This window comes from Pygocentrus nattereri, chromosome 20, assembly GCF_015220715.1.
Source record: "Pygocentrus nattereri isolate fPygNat1 chromosome 20, fPygNat1.pri, whole genome shotgun sequence".
NCBI lineage: Eukaryota > Metazoa > Chordata > Actinopteri > Characiformes > Serrasalmidae > Pygocentrus > Pygocentrus nattereri.
The window spans coordinates 13890717-13911257 of record NC_051230.1 but is presented as its reverse complement, the minus strand read 5'-3'; the positions used below and the strand labels follow the sequence as shown (position 1 = coordinate 13911257).

The window sequence follows — 20541 nt, the reverse complement described above, 5'->3', positions numbered from 1 at the left end:
AAACACTGAGATACATACAAATCACTGCTTTAAATATGAATGTTATTTGCATTTATTATAATATTCGTGCATGTCTGTGCAAATAAACAGATAAACAGCTTCTTAATTCTAATGCTCTCATGTACCCAAACCTTTTGCACAATATTATATATTACATTATTATAGTAGATTGAAATTTCAAACAATTTTCAAATTTGATAGATATTTCATACACATAATTCAAATATTTGGTGATCCATTACCTTGTTTAGGACTTACTGTGCTAAAATATCTACATTCACTTTACTTCATTTTTAACCCTGCAGAAATAAATGTTATATTTCTCTGTAAATCTAGTACATAGTCTAGACATTTAATTTTAAAAATGTCCACATTTTCTAAATGTGTATGTACCGGCACCAGCATCTATGTACATAAAAAAAAAATCTAATAGCCACACTGATTCACACTTTCCTTATCAGTGCACCCCTATTATTAACTAGTAATAGACTTTAGGTGAGTGACTTTGAACCAGTTAAGGACAATAACTTTCTAATTGGGACAGTCCAAGTAAATTATTTGCCAATCTAAAAACTAATGTACAAAAATTAAAACATTGTGATTGAAGCAACGGTTGCCCTGAATTGGCTTCTCTAATCCCTACACTCATAAGTCAAAAAAGCAGATAAATAAATAGATCAGATGTACAACAAGGGAGCAATTCTAATTAAATTGGATTTATTATTTATTTGATCATTTTTAATGGCACATTATTTTTTTCAGTCATTGTGTACACACCATTTTTCTGCACATCTTTTCTCAACTGTACTAGTCCTACAATATAGCACCTTGAATCTTCCTACAAAAGAGAACAGATGGCTTTATGAATCCTTATGATAAAGGTGTAATGAGCAAAAGGTGGAGATGTTAATAGGATTTACAGCAGCAGCTCATAACTGTGAGGAGACTAGCACAAACTGCAGTTTTTCACTAGCTTAGCACTCCCCTCATTAAGGGTTTAACTTTTTCCACTGGAGCAATGCTTCCCTGTTAGTGATTTTCCAGGCTTCAGATAGCAGCTTCACAGTTTTCCTAAAGACAAACAGAAAGAAAAAGGCAGTGGTTAACTTTTTTGCTTCCCCTGTTCATTGTAATTATAATACAGTTGTTCATGGTATAGTGATTATACCTATGTGACCATTACACCTATGCGACTACTATGTGACTATTGAGCTTGGCCTTCAGTTCAGGCCGTAAAAACACATTCAAACAAAAACAAGGAAAAAACACCTCTATCATAAATATCTGGCAGCATCTCTGTGGGTTCCTATTAATATGCTAGTGCAAAGCTAATTTTTTTGCCATTCTATATTAAACATTAATGTTTAAAGCTTGTAAAACATTCAATGTTTTGAAGCTTGTAGCATGCATAAGTTACCATGTAAACAGCAGTTTCACAGTGACACCTTCAGTAAAGAGCCCTGACAGAGCTGCAGTTGCAAATGACAAACCTGCTTAAACTATGACATATCTAGAACTTCCAGAAGGCCTAAAGTGACATTCTCTCTCACAAATCTGGTCCCACCCATTGGAAATCAAAACATGATTGATTGATTGATTTCTTTCTACTGTCTCTTTCTATTTTTAGCATTAGACTTTCAGTTCAGCTCCTTAAGTCCTAACCAATGAGCAAGCTCATTTAGCTGTATCTACCTACACTATTGAGGGAAAAAATTCTTGATTGGATATTTTCTACTATGTGCACCAATGCCCCTCTATACCATCATGCATACTGGCTTTTGAACTGTGCACTTATAACAAGCTGAGTGGTCTTTAGCGTGAAAGAGACAGTGTCCATGATTCCCAAAAAGAATTTCAAATGTTGATTCGTTGGAGCACAAGACAAGAAGTTCCCCTCAGTATATTTTAAATGAGCTCAGGCCCAGAGAAGGTGGCAGTATTTCTGGACAGTTTATATGTGGTTTCTTCTTTGCATTTTAGAGTTTTAATTAGCATTTGTGGATGCATCAACAAATTGTTTTCACAGACAGTGGTTTTAGTGTGCCTGAGCCCATGCAGTGATTTTCACTACACTTCACCTGAGAGCCCAAAGATCACAACCAGCACATACTGTTTTTTGGCCTTGTCCCTTGCGTACAGAGATTTCTCCAGATTCAATGAATCTTTTAATGTTTATTATGTACCATACATAATGAAAAGCAAAAGTTCTTTGCTACTTTACATTGAGAAACATTATTCTTGAAATGCTGCAGTATTTGCTCATGCAGTCTTTCACAGAGTGGTGAACCCCTCTTCATCTTTGCTTCTGAAAGACTCAGCCTCTCTGAGATGCTCTTTTTATAAACAATCATGTTACTGACCTGTTGCCAATTAAGCATCAGGTGTTTTTTTAGCATTTTACCCCTGTCCCAATTTTTTGGAAATGGCATTGTACAACAAGCATGATATTCATATTAAATAAAAATTAACTACAAATTACAGATGTGTTTTCTTTGTTGAGAAATATAAATGATTATTCTTTGTCACCTCATTTGTGCCTAGAGCTGTCTTACTCATGCTAATCTGTATACTTTGATTTTAACTAAATGTAAGCTTTAAAGGAAAGTGCTTGCAACAAGCCCAACTGGCCTGCATACACAGTATGTGATAAAGATCTATGGAAAGCAGCTTGCAGTGCTGCAGCAGCAGGAACACATTTGCTTTGTCACTGACATGATTTAGCACTTCCCAATGATGATCCAATATGCATTTAGACAATTCAATCACTCTGTGTTAAGACATTACAACCATGGCAGTTACAACAGTCGAAAAAAGCTAAGTGACAATAATATAATGCTAACAGAACTCTCTGATGCACATAGATACACAAGAATATGTTCTTCTGCAGGTATAACATCAAGCTTGCTTACAACACAAGAAATGATTGCAATATCAAATCTTTCAAGCAGAATGGGACCTAATTTTGTTTCCAAAAGTCTTTCACTACCTCCAGTGATGTACTCTGTCAGTCAATTAATATCAAAGTGCAAGCAAAAGCACATTCAAGCATCTCAAATCGACACTGCTTTTCTCTGCTTCGGTCATGGACTGCAGAACGTTTTTTAATCCCTCAGGTCAGGCACCAGCAGTTAAAAACAATAACCAATTTTTAATTGGTCAAATCCAAATCAGGATTAAACCAATCAGTCATAAAGGAACAGTAGTCAAATTCATTTTTATTGCACTGATGGCAGTACATGTACATTTTTAAAATAAAGTTGTTATAAAGGGTTTCTTTTAAACAATGAACAATGCCAAAGAAAGAACCACTTTTGGTTCTGTAGAAAACATTTTGGAAAACCAATTTGTTCCCTTTTTTGGAAAAAAAAAAAAAAAGAATATCATGTAGTAGGTAAACATTCTTAAGGTTTCCAAACACACAATTTATTCAACAGACCAAATAGTCAATTTATGAAACTTAAACTCAAAAACAGTCTTAAACCACCGTTTTTTGTGATGTCACAAAAAACAACAAGTATAAATATACACCTATTCTACCTGTGTGGTGGTTGGTATAGTGCAGTGGCTAGTACTGAGGTCATTTACATATATCTTACATAGACACTATGTTTTAAAGGCACTGTAACACAATAGTCTGTAGAATTCCAACAGGGAAATGAGAGGCTGGAATATAATTTTTACATGACCATTTATGACATATGAATTATGAATTCTGTTTTTGGTACATAAACCACAACAAATCTCATAGGTGGGCCTCAGGAACATTGTAAATTAAATATGTGAGTTTAATGAACCTTTTTAAAAAGTTTAAATAGACTACACATAATGTAATGGTTAGGGCTGTCACAACTGTTAGATAATCGCCTATTCGCAGTTATTTGGGATTATTGCAACTATTTGAGCTGACTACAATCATTTTACAGTCATAAGATTTCAAAATTATGTTAAACAAACAAGCAGAATGTGAATTTGGTTCTTTGGGTTAAGATAAATAAACGTAAATTCATTATGATACACCATAGGTCTAATGAACACAAAAAAAGTTCATACTTCATGCTAAAAACACATTTAAAGGGCAGTGTGAGTAATATTTGTTAGCTATGTAGTTAATTATGTAGTTAATAATGTAGTTAACGTTTTTAGCATGTGCTAACAGAGTATTTTGCTAACATTTTTACTCTCAAAGAAACTTTAGCTTTGACACTACATAAGTTGCATTTGTGTGCACACAACAGCTTAGTGTATCATTTAGCGTCAGTACAATCTGTGTTTGCTACTAAGCAAATCTATCTAAGAAGTAAGATAGAATCAGCCAATTTGGTCACTTCAGGCATACTAGTTAAATACAATGAACAAAAAAAAAAAACTGTTAATTGCAATTATTTATGTGGCAATTAATCATAAGCTACAATTTCATTAAAATGACAAGCCTAGTACAGGTGTTTTCTAGATGTCCATGCTAAGAATTCAAACAGAGTAGATTCAGCAGTCCTGAGTTATTATTAATAACCTGTTTTTGTGTTTAACAGAATAGGTAGGATAAACTCATATATATGAATATATGTGTCGAAAAGAACTGAATGTTCTGTAGTGATGGGCTAGAGAAAGTCATTTTGCCCGAGCTGAAAAAATAAGTCAGACCACAGGTCCATAGCTTCACTTACTATACACACAGTGCTTTAGAAAGTTGTGTATGTCCACATAGCCCACATGCTGTACCTGCGGCTGTTCACAGTGGCCTCCAGCTCTTTAGACTTGATTGCAGCAGTCCTGAGGATGCTCTCCGGGATGCTGGCTAACCGCGCCACATTTAGCCCATAGCTCCGGCCTGCTGCTCCCTCTGTCAGCTGATAGAGGAAAGTGATGAACTCTGGCTGCACCTCCTCCTCTGCATGGAAAAACAGAGAGATGAAAAGTGTTATAAAATCCTTTCAGCACTCAAGAAACTGAAAGTGTAACTTTTGCTACAATGAAGCAGGGCGACTCCTAAAGCAAACTGTCAGTTTCCAAGAGAGATACAAGGCAAGAAGTAAATGCTTTAAATGACAATGTAAATAGTTTTAGTACCTTAAGGTTATTATTCAGTAACTACTATAAATTATTTTGTAACTACTATTAAACTAATATGTAAGCAATATAGTTCTAAGCTGGAGGAACTGAAGTGTGGGTCCTCATACAAGCCATTATAATTTAATGGAAAAGGCCTTAGAGAACACAAACTATCTACCCTTAAATGTGTAGCTTGCAACTTAGCTTAGTTTTCTCATACTAATGATGGGAATTTTAAATTTGTGGCATCCTCATGCCAACACCTTCAATTTTAAACTATAAATGAAAGTTAGTTCTAAAGTTGTCCACAAAGCACATGCTCACACATAACTAATGCACCTTAGAACCATAAGGCTACTTTAGAACACAGTCAGCTGCTGTCGAGTGGATATGCACACTCTTCAGTGGGTGAGGAGGAACAGATTTATTATGCAAGAGACTCAAGGCCATGCAGAATTTGCTCTTGCTGGCTGTGTGTTGGGAGTTTATCAAACAGCGCTATACTGCCATAAGAATGATGCTTTCAGTTTCAAATTTATTGCATTTAGTTCAATAATATTCATTTTTCATTTAGAGAAGGCTCTCTCTTTACAGTTCCACACTGCAACAAATACTACAGTAATCCAAGTTCAAGGTTTGCAGGCCCTGAATCAGAAGCAACAGTCTACAATCTTATGACCACCTCTCGCAAAATACTCTATAGTTTATACATAGTGTAGCATGTTTGTTACATGTGGCTCTCATTGAGATTTCTTAGGCACCTAGACATCAAAGTGTGTGCCCACACACTGAACACACAAAATTTCCATGTATACTCACAAAAGCATCTTAGGAAACTATTTCTCTTAGAAATTGTTCAAATACTGTGTAAAAATATATTAATTTAAACTTAAAGCACAACATGTCAACATAACTAGATATAAAAATGTAACAGTTACTTTACGTAGCTGCACTGATTCATGTATCAATTGTGAAAGAATTAAGGAATGAGAGAACATACTTGTGTAATGGATCAACTGCTGGTGTTAACACAGTCAACTTTATGCTTTTTTATTCATTTAAATTTACATGCTATGCTTTTGTGTTCACTCCTACACTGCTTCTATAGCTAGTAGCTACCAAGCTAACATTATATTATTAAGTTATCAGTGACTACAGAGCATGATGGCAGGGAAAAAGAGTGACGTCAGAAAGCATTTCAGTGCCTAGAGGAGCGCATTAGTTATAAAACTTGTGACTTGATCAGAGTGAAGTGTTTGCTGTCAAAATCAATATCAGAATACAAGCACAGGATGAATGGACCAATAAATTAGTATACAGCACTGTGCAGAGGTCTCAGGCTTTGGAGAAAATCACATGTAAAGCTAGTTATCTGCCTAACATTAGAATACATTCAAATAAAAAATTAACCATTTCCAAAGCTTTCCTTGGGGAGGCTCCAATATTAATAATCACCATCTAATATCCACTTCAGGTAATCAATCCTTCATTAAATTGAATCAGGTGCACCAAACCTGTGGTGTTCGACCCATATTCTTCTAACCAACATATCAAATTCATGTTACGTTTCACTATATTTAAGCCTATATGTATTTATTCTAAGGTTATATGGTATTTTTACTGGCAAAACACACTGGCACACCTTTGTTGGCTGCTTACAATCCCTGTAGAGAGTACACTCTTAGAAAAAATGATTCCATATAGCACCAGAAAAGGGTGTATTGATGCCCAAGACTTTTGCACAGTGAAGTATATTGACAAATAGTTTTGCTTCTGCTATAAAAGTACCTTTTTCAAGATAAATGTTTTGTTCCGATAGCACTGATATGTAACTATCGACATTTAATAAGCCTTTTTCTAAGCCTAATCCTAAACTTAATCTTTATAAGCTAAAAGAAATGTTTTTGTCCTTTCAGTTTCAAACAAATGAAACAGGTAGCTTTTTTAAAAACAAAGTGAGGACCATTTTGTTGGTTAACCCTGTTTTCACTGCTTTCATTGCTCATGTGTACCATCAGCTGCAGTCTCTGGTTCGTTTAGCAGGAAGGCCATGTGGTAGTTTCCAACATGCTGTGGGTACAGCTTCTCCAGCTCACAGAGTGGGGGGTAGTGGGTCACAAACAGGGTCAGACACCTCACCTGCAAAACATACAATATTACAGAAAAAAGTATCAGCATGCAGCTTTTTCTCAAATTGAGTGCTAATCAGCTTGTCTGATTAACATTATTGTTCAGCAACAGGTGTTAATGCTCACACCCTTTGTGAATGAATGGCTGTAATCTACATAAGGAAGGAACACGCTCTTCTACAGAGCACACAAAACACTAAGTATTTTCCTAGAGGGAGAAAAAAATATATATATAACTGATTGCTTTAAAAGAGCATGGTGAACAAAGGCACTTTCAGGTCTGGAATATTTGATTATTTCATGTCTTATCTACTCAGGAGCCGTCTGCTGGGTAAACTGGCTTTACAAAGAGCAAAGTGACACTTCCTCCTCATCTATTAAATTTATGGGCATAATCAGCCTCCTGGCAGACCGTAAGAGAGTGTGTGCGTCTCTCATTAATGCGCATGTGTATTTTGCTCCAGAGAGGAATGTGTTCATTTGTGCTGTTATTGGTGTCTATGGGGTGGGCTGAGAGGACCACTGTGCAGGTGTGGGAACAGGAGAAGCATGGAGGGGATATCATGATGTTGCAGGTGGATTCAGACAGCCCCTGGCAATAAGTTTCAATTTTACTGACAAAAATGATCTGTTTGAAGACTACAGTATAAGTGAAGCTTTGAGATGATGGCCCATTTAGAACATACAAGCAAAAGCCAGCCAAGCCACAACGACTGGAGGCTATAAGTCTTATTTATTTCGCTAGCAATGCTATGGTTGGACACAGACTTGGCACAGGCAGGCATTTTGACACAAGTGCTGGCAATATGCAGTACTGTGCAAAAGAAACCTTAGAAAAGTAGAACAAAAATGATATGGGTAGGAAGTGCTTAGATGCACAGAAAAATATTAATATTACAAGAAATGCTAATAATTTTAGCAGTATCTTTTGCAACTCCCTCTTTGAGGAAGCCCAGTATTATCTGGATCTACCTAGCTTGGTTAATCATTACTCCATTAAATTCAACCAAGGGTGCTGCTGATGGAATTTAAGAAATTAATTAAATGGCTAGAGTTAACCCAGGAGACATAGAACCAAACTGTGTCCATCAACCTAGCTCACAAGATATCACCAACAAATTCTTTTTACTTTTTACTGTATTGGTTTATTTGTATTTATTAATTTATTTAAAAATTTAAAAAAAATATATATATTAAAAAATACACTTACTGCCAATGTAAATGTTTGCATAGGCCCCTAAAACACTGCATCCAAAACAATATAAGTGCTTCAGATTGTTTTGAAAGAATTTTAAAATTAAATAAATATGAATATAGTTACTCTATAGGAACCTATATGCTGTCTGGCTAAAGTTGTACATGATGTACAGTTCCATGTGATGCAATCTTAAGAGAGTGAGAAAAAAATAAAAACAAAAAGCCGTGTCAGGTCTGTAAGAAATTCTTTTTGCACAGAATAGCAGTATTCAGAAGGTGTGCTCATATATTCATTATTCATTAATGTTTTTAAAAATATTCTCTGATACCATAATAAAATTGGAAATTATCAGGAATTTTAATCAATACTCCCCAGTACTATGCGTCATATAGCCAAATAGTTGCAGTCTGCATGGTAATTTCAGTGTCTCACAGAGAAGGGCAACCATTAGCCTATATTGGAGCACCAAATTACCAATTAAACGACCAAATTATTGGTTATTTTCATATTGAGGAACCTAGTTAGAGATGTGCCATGCGCCAGACAGTTTTTTTTTTTTGCAGTTTTTGACTGTGGTGTCTGCCACTCACGCCATGTTATAGAAGGAGCTTTATAGGTGTGGTACGCTGGCCACTGCACCCCGTTTTTGTTGTTTGTTTGTTTAAGATGTGTGTATGTGTTGATGGTGCTTTATGGTGTTGGGGATGGTGGAGTCTACTATAAAGAGAAGTCAAATGGCCACAAGTGACTGTGCTGTTCCAGTTGCCTTATTGCCTTTTGTGCTTGTTCAACAAAAGAGCATTTTCCTGAGCAGAAATAAAGGCATTCTATGGGTCTTCACCACAACTCCACGATATGTACCACTTTTTTTTGGCCCTACCATCACTTTAATGCCTGGTATGTGACTAACAAACCTACCCTTGTCAGTCCAACCATTCAGGTGGTCTTATCACAGCTTCAAGCAACTCCAAGCCTCCTCATGATTCTCTCCATTCAGAGACATGCATCTCAGATCAGCTTGGTCCAGATAACAGAGGAGCAGCTTTGCCAGCAAACAGCCGGCCAGCTTTGCTTCCTGCATTCAAGCAAAGAGCTTTGCTATGGCAACAGGCCTTTTCTCCTGCAGCCAGAGTGCAGCGATGCTCAGCACAAGAAGGCAGCCAGTCCACCGCACTGCATTCAGGAGTGTTACACAACAAGCGCATTTACATTCTGAGATACGGCACAGGTGAGTGGACAAGAGCGAGACCAGCCTTGTTGCTATGCCAACCAGCACACACACTAGCTCACTCTCGATACTGTTCTGCAGACCAGTACTATAAGCGAATCATCAGGAAGAGAAAGCAGCTATGACTGAAATAAAGTTCAAAGGTTGATATCAGTTGTCATTCACTGTAAATAATTGTATCTTAGTACAACATAATTTTGAGATGATTGCACAAATATTACACAATTAAACAACCTTGTAGATCATAGGCAATAGTATCTTATTCCTTTGTACTGATATGCATTCTGACTTTCTGGATTTCTAGTATTTGAGTAGCCGTAAGAGTGAATGGGTGTTCAGTTAACTGTGAAGTAGAAAAAAAAGTCAGCTTATGCCATTTGTGTGATTTATGTATCAAAAATAATATGTTAATAAAATATAAGAAAATAATTCATTTTACATTACCATTTTCCAACCTCTCTTTATCCTTTAAAAATAATTAGACTCTTTTCATTATTGTCCTTTTAATATGAAAATGTTATTGTCCCTGATATATGTAAATGAGCTCTGTTCTGATTTGCCACCATGTATTGTACCTCAGTGTGAATGAGTAGGGCTTAACTGCTGTAGGCTGAATAGGCAGATATACATAATATCTTTGTATGTGCGACATCACATTTTTTCTGTTTGTCCATCTTAGCTTCCATATATAGACTGTACAAACTGGTGAGTAAATAGTATGTTTTAAAACCTCAACAATGTTCACATAGTATATCAGACACTTTTATGAAAGAAAAAGAATAAGACAGGCAGGAATTCAGTTTTCCATTATATTGGCCCTTTTAGGTAACATACTTTTTGTAGTTTTTTCTCAGAATACACAAACCAGGTTAACTAGTGCACCAGCTCTAGCAGGCATGAAGGAAGATTAAGCAACAGACGGAGGTGTATATGTGAAAGCATGTTTTATTACTCCAAAATAGCCAATGACAATCTTTTGATAACTTGGGGTTAAACCAGTAAGTTTTAATGTCACCCTAGGTAGGCATCCAGAGGCCATCCTTACCAGATGCTTGAACCACCTCAACTGGCTTCTCTCAACGTGGAGAAGCAGCAGCTCTACTCCGAGCCTCTCCCGAATCGCCATGCTTCTCACCCCATCTCTAAGGGTGCGGAGAAAACCCTGTGGAGAAAGCTCATTTCAGCCACTTGTATCCACGATCTCGTTCTTTTGGTCACTACCCAAAGCTTGTGACCATAGGTGTAGTCAGAATGCAGATTGACTGGTAAATTGACAGCTTCGCCTTCTGACTCAGCTCTCTCTTCACCATGATGGACCGGTATAGGGTCTGCGTTACTGCAGATGCCGCACCAATCCACCTGTCAACCTCTCGCTGCATCCTTCCTTCACTCGTGAACAAAATCCCAAGATATTTAAACTCATCCACTTGGGGCAAAAATTCACTCCCAACTTGGACAGAGCATTCCACTCTTTTCCGGCTGAGGACCATGGTCTCAGATTTAGAGGTGCTGATTTTCATCCCAGCTGCTTCACACACAGCTGCAAACTGGTCCAGAGAAAGCTGGAGGGCCCAGCCTGATGATGCCAACAGGACCACATCATATGCAAAAAGCAGATGTGAAATTCTGAGGCCACCATACCGGACACCCTCCGCCACTTAGCTGTTCCGAGAAATTCTGTCCATAAAACTTATGAACAGAATCAGTGACAACGGACAGCCCTGGCGGAGTCCAATCCTAACTGGAAACCAATCTGACTTACTGCCGGCTATACAAACCAAGCTCCTGCTCCTTTTGTACAGGGACTGAATGGCCCCGTAAGAACAAGCCCCCCCTCACTCCGTACTCCCGGAGCACTCCCCACAGGATCCCCCAAGGGACGTGGTCGAACGCCTTCTCCAAATCCACAACACACATGTGGACTGGTTGGGTGAATTCTCACGCACCCTCCAGGACCCTGGTGAGGATAAAAAGCTGGTCCAGTGTTCCACGGCCAGGGCGAAACCTGCATCGTTCCTCTTGACTGCCCCAGATGTCTACGCAATGTTGCAGAGGCATGTCAGTCAAAACAGCCCTACAACATCCAGAGCCCTCAGGAATTTCAGGCAGATCTCATACACCCCTGGTGCTCTGCCACCTAGGAGTTTTCCAACCACCATGGCTACCTCAGCCCGAATAACGGACGGACCCTCGCTCGGATCTCCAAGCTCTGCCTCGTCTAGGGAAGGATCATTGGTGGGATAGAGAAGATCCTTGAAGTATTCCTTCCACCATCCAATGACGTCCCCTGTCGAAGTAAGCAGCCCCCCAGCCCCACTGTATACAGTGTTGGTTGGGAACTGCTTTCCTCGACGGTTTGCCAGAACCTTCTCGGTGCCTGATGATAGTCTTTCTCCATGGCCTCACCAAACTCCTCCCACACCTGAGCTTTTGCCTCAGCAACTGCCGAAGCCGCGACCTGCTTGGCCCTTCAGTACCCATCTTTTGCCTCCAGAATCCCACAAGCCAACCAGGCCCGATAGGACTTTCTTCAGTTTGACAGCTTCCTTTACTCAAGGTGCCCACTGACGGCTTCAGGAATTGCCACAACAGGCATCTACAACCTTGCAGCCACAACTCTGATTTGCTGCATTGACAATGGAGGCATGGAACAGAGCCCAGCACGGTGGCCAAGGTCATACAGCAGTTTTCCAGGTAAGGTTCCATTCAGAAGAGGCCTCGCCAGTGTCGACCAAAGAAGCTGAAGTTGGATTACTAAAACCTTGTCCTGTGGTCTAACGAGACCAAGATGAACTTCAGATGGCTCAGATGATGTCCAGCATGTGTGGCGGTGAGGAGTACCAAGACAACTGTCTCTTGACTACAGTCAAGCATGGTGGTAGTAGTGGAGACATGAATTCCTACATGTACTGTGACATTCTGAAGGAGAGTATTCCCCTCCCTTCGGAAACTGTGCCGCATGGCAGTTTTCCAACACAATAACAACCCCAAACACACCTCCAAGATGACAACTGCCTTAGTGAAGATAAATGTGATGGACTGTCCAAGTACGTCTCCAGACCTAAACCCAATTGAGCACCTGTGGGGCATCCTTAAGTGGAAGGAAGAGGAACGCAAGGTGTCTAACATCCACCAGCTCTGTGATCTGTCATCTTGGAGGAGTGGAAGAAGATTCCAGTAGCAACCTATGCAGCTCTGGTGAATTCCATGCCCAAGAGGGTTAAGGCAGTGCTAGATAATAATGGTGGTCACACATAATATTGACACTTTAAGCATGATTTGGAAATGTGCACTGTGAGGTGTTCTCACTTGTGTTGACCGCTATTTAGACATTAATGGCTGTGTGTTATTTATCAGAGGACAGTAAATCTACACTGCTATACAAGATGCACACTGACTACTTTAAGTTATATTGAAGTTTTATTTCTATAGTGTTATCAGGCTCCATATCTAATCCAAAAATAACCCATGTGTCAAATGAATGTCAGAATTATTTATTCTCAAACAATGCCTGACAATATACTGATATTGAATCTGTAACCAAACAGCTATCACAGTGTGCTCCAGACAGAAAAGGAAATGGTGTATCTAGGCTACAGGTGCTTCTCCCTGCATAACTGTAAGTGTTAGTTCTCATGTGCCCATTAGAGCAACGCCCAGGAGAATTAGATATGCTTCGAAACAGAGTAAATAAAGAAAATCAAGTAGCCTGATACATGGACACTATAAAGCAGACAGTTGTAGTGAGGAGTGAACAATTTACGGGCAGTAAATAAAATTGCCAAGAAATTTGAAAATCTAATGATAATCAGTAATTTAATAACAACCAGTCCAATATTGGAATTACAAGCTACAATTTAGTGAAGTCATTAGGCTGGATATCATAGTGGATAGCATCACCACCCCATAAAAGAGACCAGAGGTTCCCCACGGAGGCCACCTCACTACTGATGCTTTAGCTAGACCCCTAAATTTACTCAGCATTGTAAGTGATTCTGGACAAAAGCATCAACCAAATAAAGTAAAATATTTACATAAGATAATGCAAATGATTACCACGTCTATGTAAAATTTACACTGCACTTCATATATGTCTTACAATGCAAGCTTATTTACAAAAAATACATAATCAAAAAGTTTTCACTACACACAGATTTTTAGATTTCTCTTCACTTCAGAGAACAAAAAATGCATGTCTTTGAACACATTAACATAACATAGAAGAGAATATTCCATGTGCTTTTGCCCTAAGGGCCAAACAAACTTTATTTCTCAGAGATAAATTATTCTTCAGATGATAATTCCCTATTAAAGTTACAATAAATATTAATAAAAAGGTGAATTTTTTTTACACCACAGGCCCTTTGCTCAAAGACACACACAGCAAGAAACTCCATTATATTCATCCTTGAGACGAACGGCTCAAATAAACAATGTCTCTCATCCTCCAGCTATCTTTAAGTTCTTTAAACACTCAGCCCACAACCACGTAATTTTCCAGTTAAGGCTGATGCCAATTTGATTATTAAAGACAGACCTGGCTTGGTTAATCTGAGTATGAAATGAAGGATTTTGAAAGGCAATATATAAAACCTTGCTGTCATAAGTAAACATTCTATCTCTGAAACAAAGAAACAAAAGTTAACTCTCTGAGGACATTTTTTTTTTGCATATATTCTTAAATTCACCTTTAAAAAGGCACTTGTATATGACATAATACCCAAATATTATATATCAAGATGAACAATCTCAGCTCTCTCTATAATTAGGCCTTTTTGACCTGGAACACCGTGTAAAGAGATAAATGAATAATGAATAAAATAATAGATAAATGTTTTCTTCATCAATACTTTCCAAAACCACTGAAGCAGCTTCGGGTGTTGCAAGCTTTTTACACATCATTCACGTCTGTGTCTGAGGAAACAAAAATAAAGCCTTTCTGTTGTGATAGATGAGTCTTTGGTAATTTCCTGACTTTCCATTGGTCAATTTCATGCAAAACAGACACAGAAATCCACTGATTAAGTGGAGGATTCTTGTGTTTCTCAACTGTCCCTTGCCTCTAAACACAGTGAGAGGGAGAGGGCGTGTGTCTCAACTTGTCTTCATTGGCTCATAACTATAGAAGCGAGTCACATACATTAAATTATATATAACTATTAAGGTATGCATTACATTTCATCACAGGTGAGCCACAGAAAACAGAGCCTAACAATTCAGTGAAACTGTAATTTTATGTTTTAATAGGACTGTAAGACATTCACCATTAACTCTTACTGGCAAATATGTAGGTACACTTGCTATTCCACTTTGCTATGGCTTAATGTGTGCACGATGCCAAGGACACACTGTTGACTGAGAAGGAGCACTCAGCTCTGGTGTGGCTGCGTACCTAACTACGCTAAATACTTCAGCTGATGTTAGCTAATTTCTCTTAATCGTTCATGAACTTTATAGATACTCAAATATCAAAATTACAGAGAACGCACATCCCTAGCCTGCTCCTTGCTGTCTTCTGTTCCTCTTGTCCTACCAGTGGCCACACGAGGTGAAGTCTGTGAGAGTGTGTTAAAAACCGCACTGAAACAGAGGGCAGGTTCTTCAGCATAACTTTGTGTTGTACAATGACTTACGTTTCTGATGAAGAACTCCAGGGTGGCATAGGCAATGGCGATCCCATCGTGTGTGCTGGTACCCCTGCCTAGTTCATCCAGAATGACCAGAGAGCGAGCTGTGGCACAGGACAGGATCTCTGAGGCCTCCAGCAACTCCTCCATGAAGGTGCTCCTCCCCCTTGAGATGTTGTCAGAGGCTCCCATCCTAGCAAGAAACATACCAAATGCTACAACCTGAGAGATTATGACTAATGGAACAAACATCATGCTGTAGATCTAAAACACAACAGGCCTACAGAGACATTCTCAGCTGGTGCAGTCATCATACTGCTAACTCAAACATTAACTGAAATATTCTTAAAAGAATTGTAATATATCACATATTGCTTGCTCTTCTCACTGTGCTGAGAGCTCTTCCCAACCAGTGTAACTGGTTCCTTGGCTGGAGAAGAAGAGAGTGCTGCTTAATAGCTCTAATTAAAGCACTTCAGGAGCACTGCAGAAGCTCCCATCCAGAGGCAGCACCGACAACCGCGATATTACCCCGGTCAAATGGCAGAGTTGGTTAATAATGGCTGGTCTCAGCAATGATTATACCTCAAGAGCTGAGGAAGATAATGAGGGGAAAAATGACTGCAAATTCATACAATACACGCTCCAGTTCTAAATTTATCAAACTGAAGAAGAGAAACTGCTTATGAGCAAAATGTGTAGTAGAGACCAAATTAGCTCATCCATTATGAATAAGGAAATCATGTTGAGCAACTGAACGAACAAATACGATGTATTATGCTACACCAAACATCGCTAAGGCCAAATTAATCTGAGAATTCTGAGGAATCTACTAGGTGGAGTGTCTGAGAACATCCCCAGTTCACAGCAAATCTTCTGGGACCTTTGCAATAACATTCAGAGCATGTTTCATCTCATTAATCCAGCCTAAAGTTCAAAAAAAGTTATTCATAACCAAGAATGAAAATGCATAAAAACGTAAACTCTACTTATAAATAATTAAGCAGATGTGCTCTGGAGTTTGCATTCATGTTTAATTTGAAAATGAGACTACAAGCGTTTCTTAAATTATATAACTTTTAAAGTGGCTCTAAACCAAGAAATTGCAAACCAGTCTCTGGTGGTCCACTCAAAACCAGATTACAGATTAATCTCAGTTACACAACTGTTCATTATTGTGAACATAACTGAATCTGATGGTCAGAGATATGAACAGTCTTTAATTCAGCAAACAGAAATGTTTTTCACATGTTTGAAAAGAATCCAGTGACAAAACAATGGTGTTTAACTACTATTTCCTACACCAGGCATAAGTCCATCTAACCGATTTCCCTCTTTTCCTGTGGCCACGCCTGGTACTAATATACAGTTAAATGATTCATTTTTGTTCATGTCATTTGATAAATATGCTCCAAGTGCATGTACATGCGTACTTCAAATGTACACACAATTTAAACACAAACAGAAAAGTACTTATTGATAAGCAATAAACAAAGACATATTTGAAAACTAAACAGTTAGGGAAAAAAGTATTTAGACAATAGAACAGCAACAAGCAAAAATCATGGTGCAGGAGCTTTCTGTAGCTCCCAGGAACAACATAATCAAAGAACATTTAAACAGAAAAAGCTACACAGCAATTGAAAAGACCTTCAGCACTATCTAAAACTAACCATCCTCAGACAGATGCACCACAAAAGATTTCACAGTGCGCTTGAGAGAGAGAAGCCAGGTCTCACTCAAAGAGTTGCAGGACAACCTGAAAGCAGCAGGAACAACAGGTACACTATAACAATAAGCACTGCACCGCAATTGTTCCTACACCTTACACAAAACTTCACATAAGCTCAGAAATTCTTGTCTAAAATTTCCACAACCATTTAGAGAAATCAGAACTCTTTTGGTTCCACATACTCCACAATGAAGTATGAAGGTGAGAGCATCATGATACAAGGCTGCTTATCTGCTTCTCTCAAACGGTACGATTGCATTGCATGTCATCAAAGGAAATATGAATGGTGTGATGTACCAGAACAGAATAGGGGTGATGTCAATCTCATTGAGCAAGAAACAGAATCTGGCAAAAAGATGGATGTTTCAATAACCACAAAATAACTGAAGACTGGTTTCTAAAAAAGAAGGTGAAGACACTTGCATGCCGAGCCAGTGTCCTGAATTGAACGCCACTGAAAATCTAGGGAAGATTTAGAAATTCCATCAGTGGAATTCTTGTTGCTCTGGGGAACTGAAGACAGTTTGGCAAAGATGAACGGGCCAAAAAAAGATGCGGCAAAAAGCTTATTACTTCTTACTGCAGACAGTTCTGTGGTGTCTCAATACTTTTTCCTCTGTCAATTTCATTGTAAGCATATATCTGTTTATATTGATACATAAGAATTTCAGCTTTTATTTCCTGATATTTACATCTAGATGTGTCGAACAACTTAAAACATGGCACCTTCTGTTTAAACCCACTGGCTATGGGAGAAAAGCAAATCACTCCAAAGCTGAAAAAGGAGGAAATTCAATCCAAACAACTGCACAAGCATTGGGCATAACCAATCAGAAGGCCAGATTGGAATTCACAAAGAAATACAGTACAGAGTTTTATGGATTCATGAGACCAAGATTAACCCCTACCAAACTGAGGGAAAGGCCAAAGTGCGCAGACAGGAAAGATCTGTTCTACAAATTGATGAAGAATGTGCTGTAGATGGTTCTACATAGAACGTTTTTGAAAAGGGTCCTATATTGCACCAAACAGTGTTCTGCTATCGTTATAAGCTTGACATTATAACAACAGCAGAACAATTGTTGGTGCTATATAGAACCCTTTTCCAAAAAGGTTCTATATCGAACCATCTACAGCATTTTCTCTATCAATCAGAAGAACCATTTCACCATGCAAATAACCATTTAAGCATGAAATGGTTTTATACAGAACCCTTAGCTTTAAAAACAACCACTGCCTAAAGAACATTAATTCTATATATAAATATCATAAAATGCATGTACAGTCTCTATTTGGCCTGCGCATTCCTGCCCATTTCTGATGATGGTCATGCTTCTACACACATTCAGAATAGAGCGTGAAATATTTATCTAAACTATTTATTATGTAAATTATTTATATAACATGAAATAACAAAACTAAATCCAAGTTTGGCAGTTCTGAGAATCTGAGGTTAACAGCTGGAACCCTTGAAGCTGGAACATCAATTTTAAATATTTGTCAGACTCAGGTTGTATCAAATATTTGAGATTTTTTTTAAGGAATCTTAAAAAAAGAAATGAGTTTCTGGTGGTCTGTTAAGCATCTTTCAACAACTCTTTATATGGCTTGCTGGAATTGCAGCGAGGTCATGTGAGCGATGAATTCTGCAAAGTTTTTCCCAGAATAAACCTTTTGCAATATTGTTTAGCATTGATTCTTAAATACATTTGTTAAAGTGGAGTTTAAACTTAATTTGGAAGAGCTGATTAATACACCCTCAAAAATGGTTCTGTATGGGTCCTTTAATAAAGGTAAAGAACTATCTGACTACATAACTATTTCAAGATGTTCATTTTTGGTACTATACAGAACACCATTGTTTTGTCACTTGATTCTTTTCAAACATGTGAAAGACATTTCTGTTTGCTGAATCTGACCATCAGCACTGGGGGAAAAAGAAGTTATGTTCACAATAATGAACAACTGAGTGCATGGTATAATTTTTTTTTTCTGTATGTGTAACAATGATCTGGTACCTTGATGATCTGGGGGTGTCTCTTTGGACAGAAGTTTGTTGGTCTACAATCTGGTTCAAATTAAAAATTTAGCATTGTGTGTTGGAAGAGTGAGAGACAAGGCTCTTAAATTACCAAAATTACGAAGCCAACTGTAGCTCTAGTTAAGACATCTGCATAACATCAACATAAACATCATGCTCTGCCTACAAATAATCACCTCTCATGTATCAGATGTTAGTGTTCGTGGCTATTTTAATTCTAGTAACTTTCAATAACCACAGTAATCACAGCTTCATTTGCAGACACCCAGAGAAAAAAAATATTGAAAAACCAAAATCTGATCAGTATATTTGAAAGCCATTTTTCACCCAGTGTAGCAGTGACTGCTACAATTTCTAATACATTTAATCTTTCTTTAACTACAGAAGCCAATCTTCAACAAAATGCTTATTTACAATGACATCTTGGCAACACCTGACTTACTTTAGAAAGGGCCTTCTCAGCGCAGAGGCTGGTCAGCTTGAAATGTCATCACTGCTCTGATAACATGACTCATATCTGGTCTGTTAAGGACAGGATGTTTTCATTTGTGCATTACTCTATATTCTAGGGACAGCTTGACAGCAGCTCAACAACAGCCCTCCATCCAAGAAGCCCTTCTTGTCACTGAGGCCAGCAGCAATTAACACAAAACATAGTACACAGCATTAACATTGTGGAAACAATTGTCGACTCCAAAAAAGTGGTTTGTGACAGATAAAGGTAATTGAAAACTAAGGAATCTGTGCCAGCAAAGCCCTAGGGGAGGAAGCCCTCCTTATTAGTTTGAAAGGCTTCATACTTTAAGGGTTTATAATTTTTTTTTTTTTTGCATTCCACTTCATTTCCTGTTTCCATAGCTACCAGAAAACGATGAGGGAAGAAGTGCTCGGTAACCTTGCTGATAATTCAATAAAAGTCCATCAGTGTTCACATACCATGAGCGCAGAATGTGTGGTAACTTCCAGACCAAGGACACACTAAAAAGTGGGCAATTTAGAAGATCTCAGTAAGTCCTGATCTCAAAATAGCCATAATTTTACAGGTTTCTGTAAAGTTCACATTAACAATGTCATTTCTACGTCTTCAGACCATGGTCTCGCTCTAAAAGATTCATCTGCATCAAAACCTAAACACCGACTAGGTCATTTAGCACCATGTTACAGGACCAAACAGCATGTATTCTGTATGAAAAAGCTTGGACTACGAGACTAACTAAACAGATTATGCACCATGTACAAAGATAAGTGCAAAACTGCTCACACATACATATCTATTTTAAGGAGAATCTCACAAGACATGGAAGCACTGCTTATACTTCCAAAATAAAGGTTCCTAAAGAATTCGGAGGTTCTTGGAACTTCAGAAAGGTTTAAAAGTTAAAAGACATGCACACATCTCATTTACAAAACTGGTTCCTTAAAGAACCATTCATCGAAAGCTTGTTTAGAAAACCATGACTTCTATGCCATCACTCCACAGAACCCTTATGGGTGAGTATATTCCAACATTGCAGCTTGATGGAGGAAAGAGGAAAGG

The 20541-nt window shown here is 38.1% G+C and overlaps 1 protein-coding gene across 2 annotated transcripts in view; it reads right to left on the bottom strand.

The window, feature by feature from the left end:
• Window positions 1-695: 695 nt before the first annotated feature.
• msh3 (mutS homolog 3 (E. coli)) overlaps window positions 696-20541 on the bottom strand; it is a 98757-nt gene continuing 78911 nt past the window's right edge. For both annotated transcript variants that reach the window (XM_037531957.1, XM_017691101.2), the window contains exons 21-24: window positions 15238-15424; window positions 7062-7188; window positions 4720-4888; window positions 696-1071 (exon numbers count right to left, since the gene is read on the bottom strand). In XM_037531957.1, the coding sequence (XP_037387854.1) occupies window positions 990-1071; window positions 4720-4888; window positions 7062-7188; window positions 15238-15424 (565 nt within the window). In that variant the 3' untranslated portion in view covers window positions 696-989. The remainder of the gene's footprint in view (window positions 1072-4719; window positions 4889-7061; window positions 7189-15237; window positions 15425-20541) is intronic.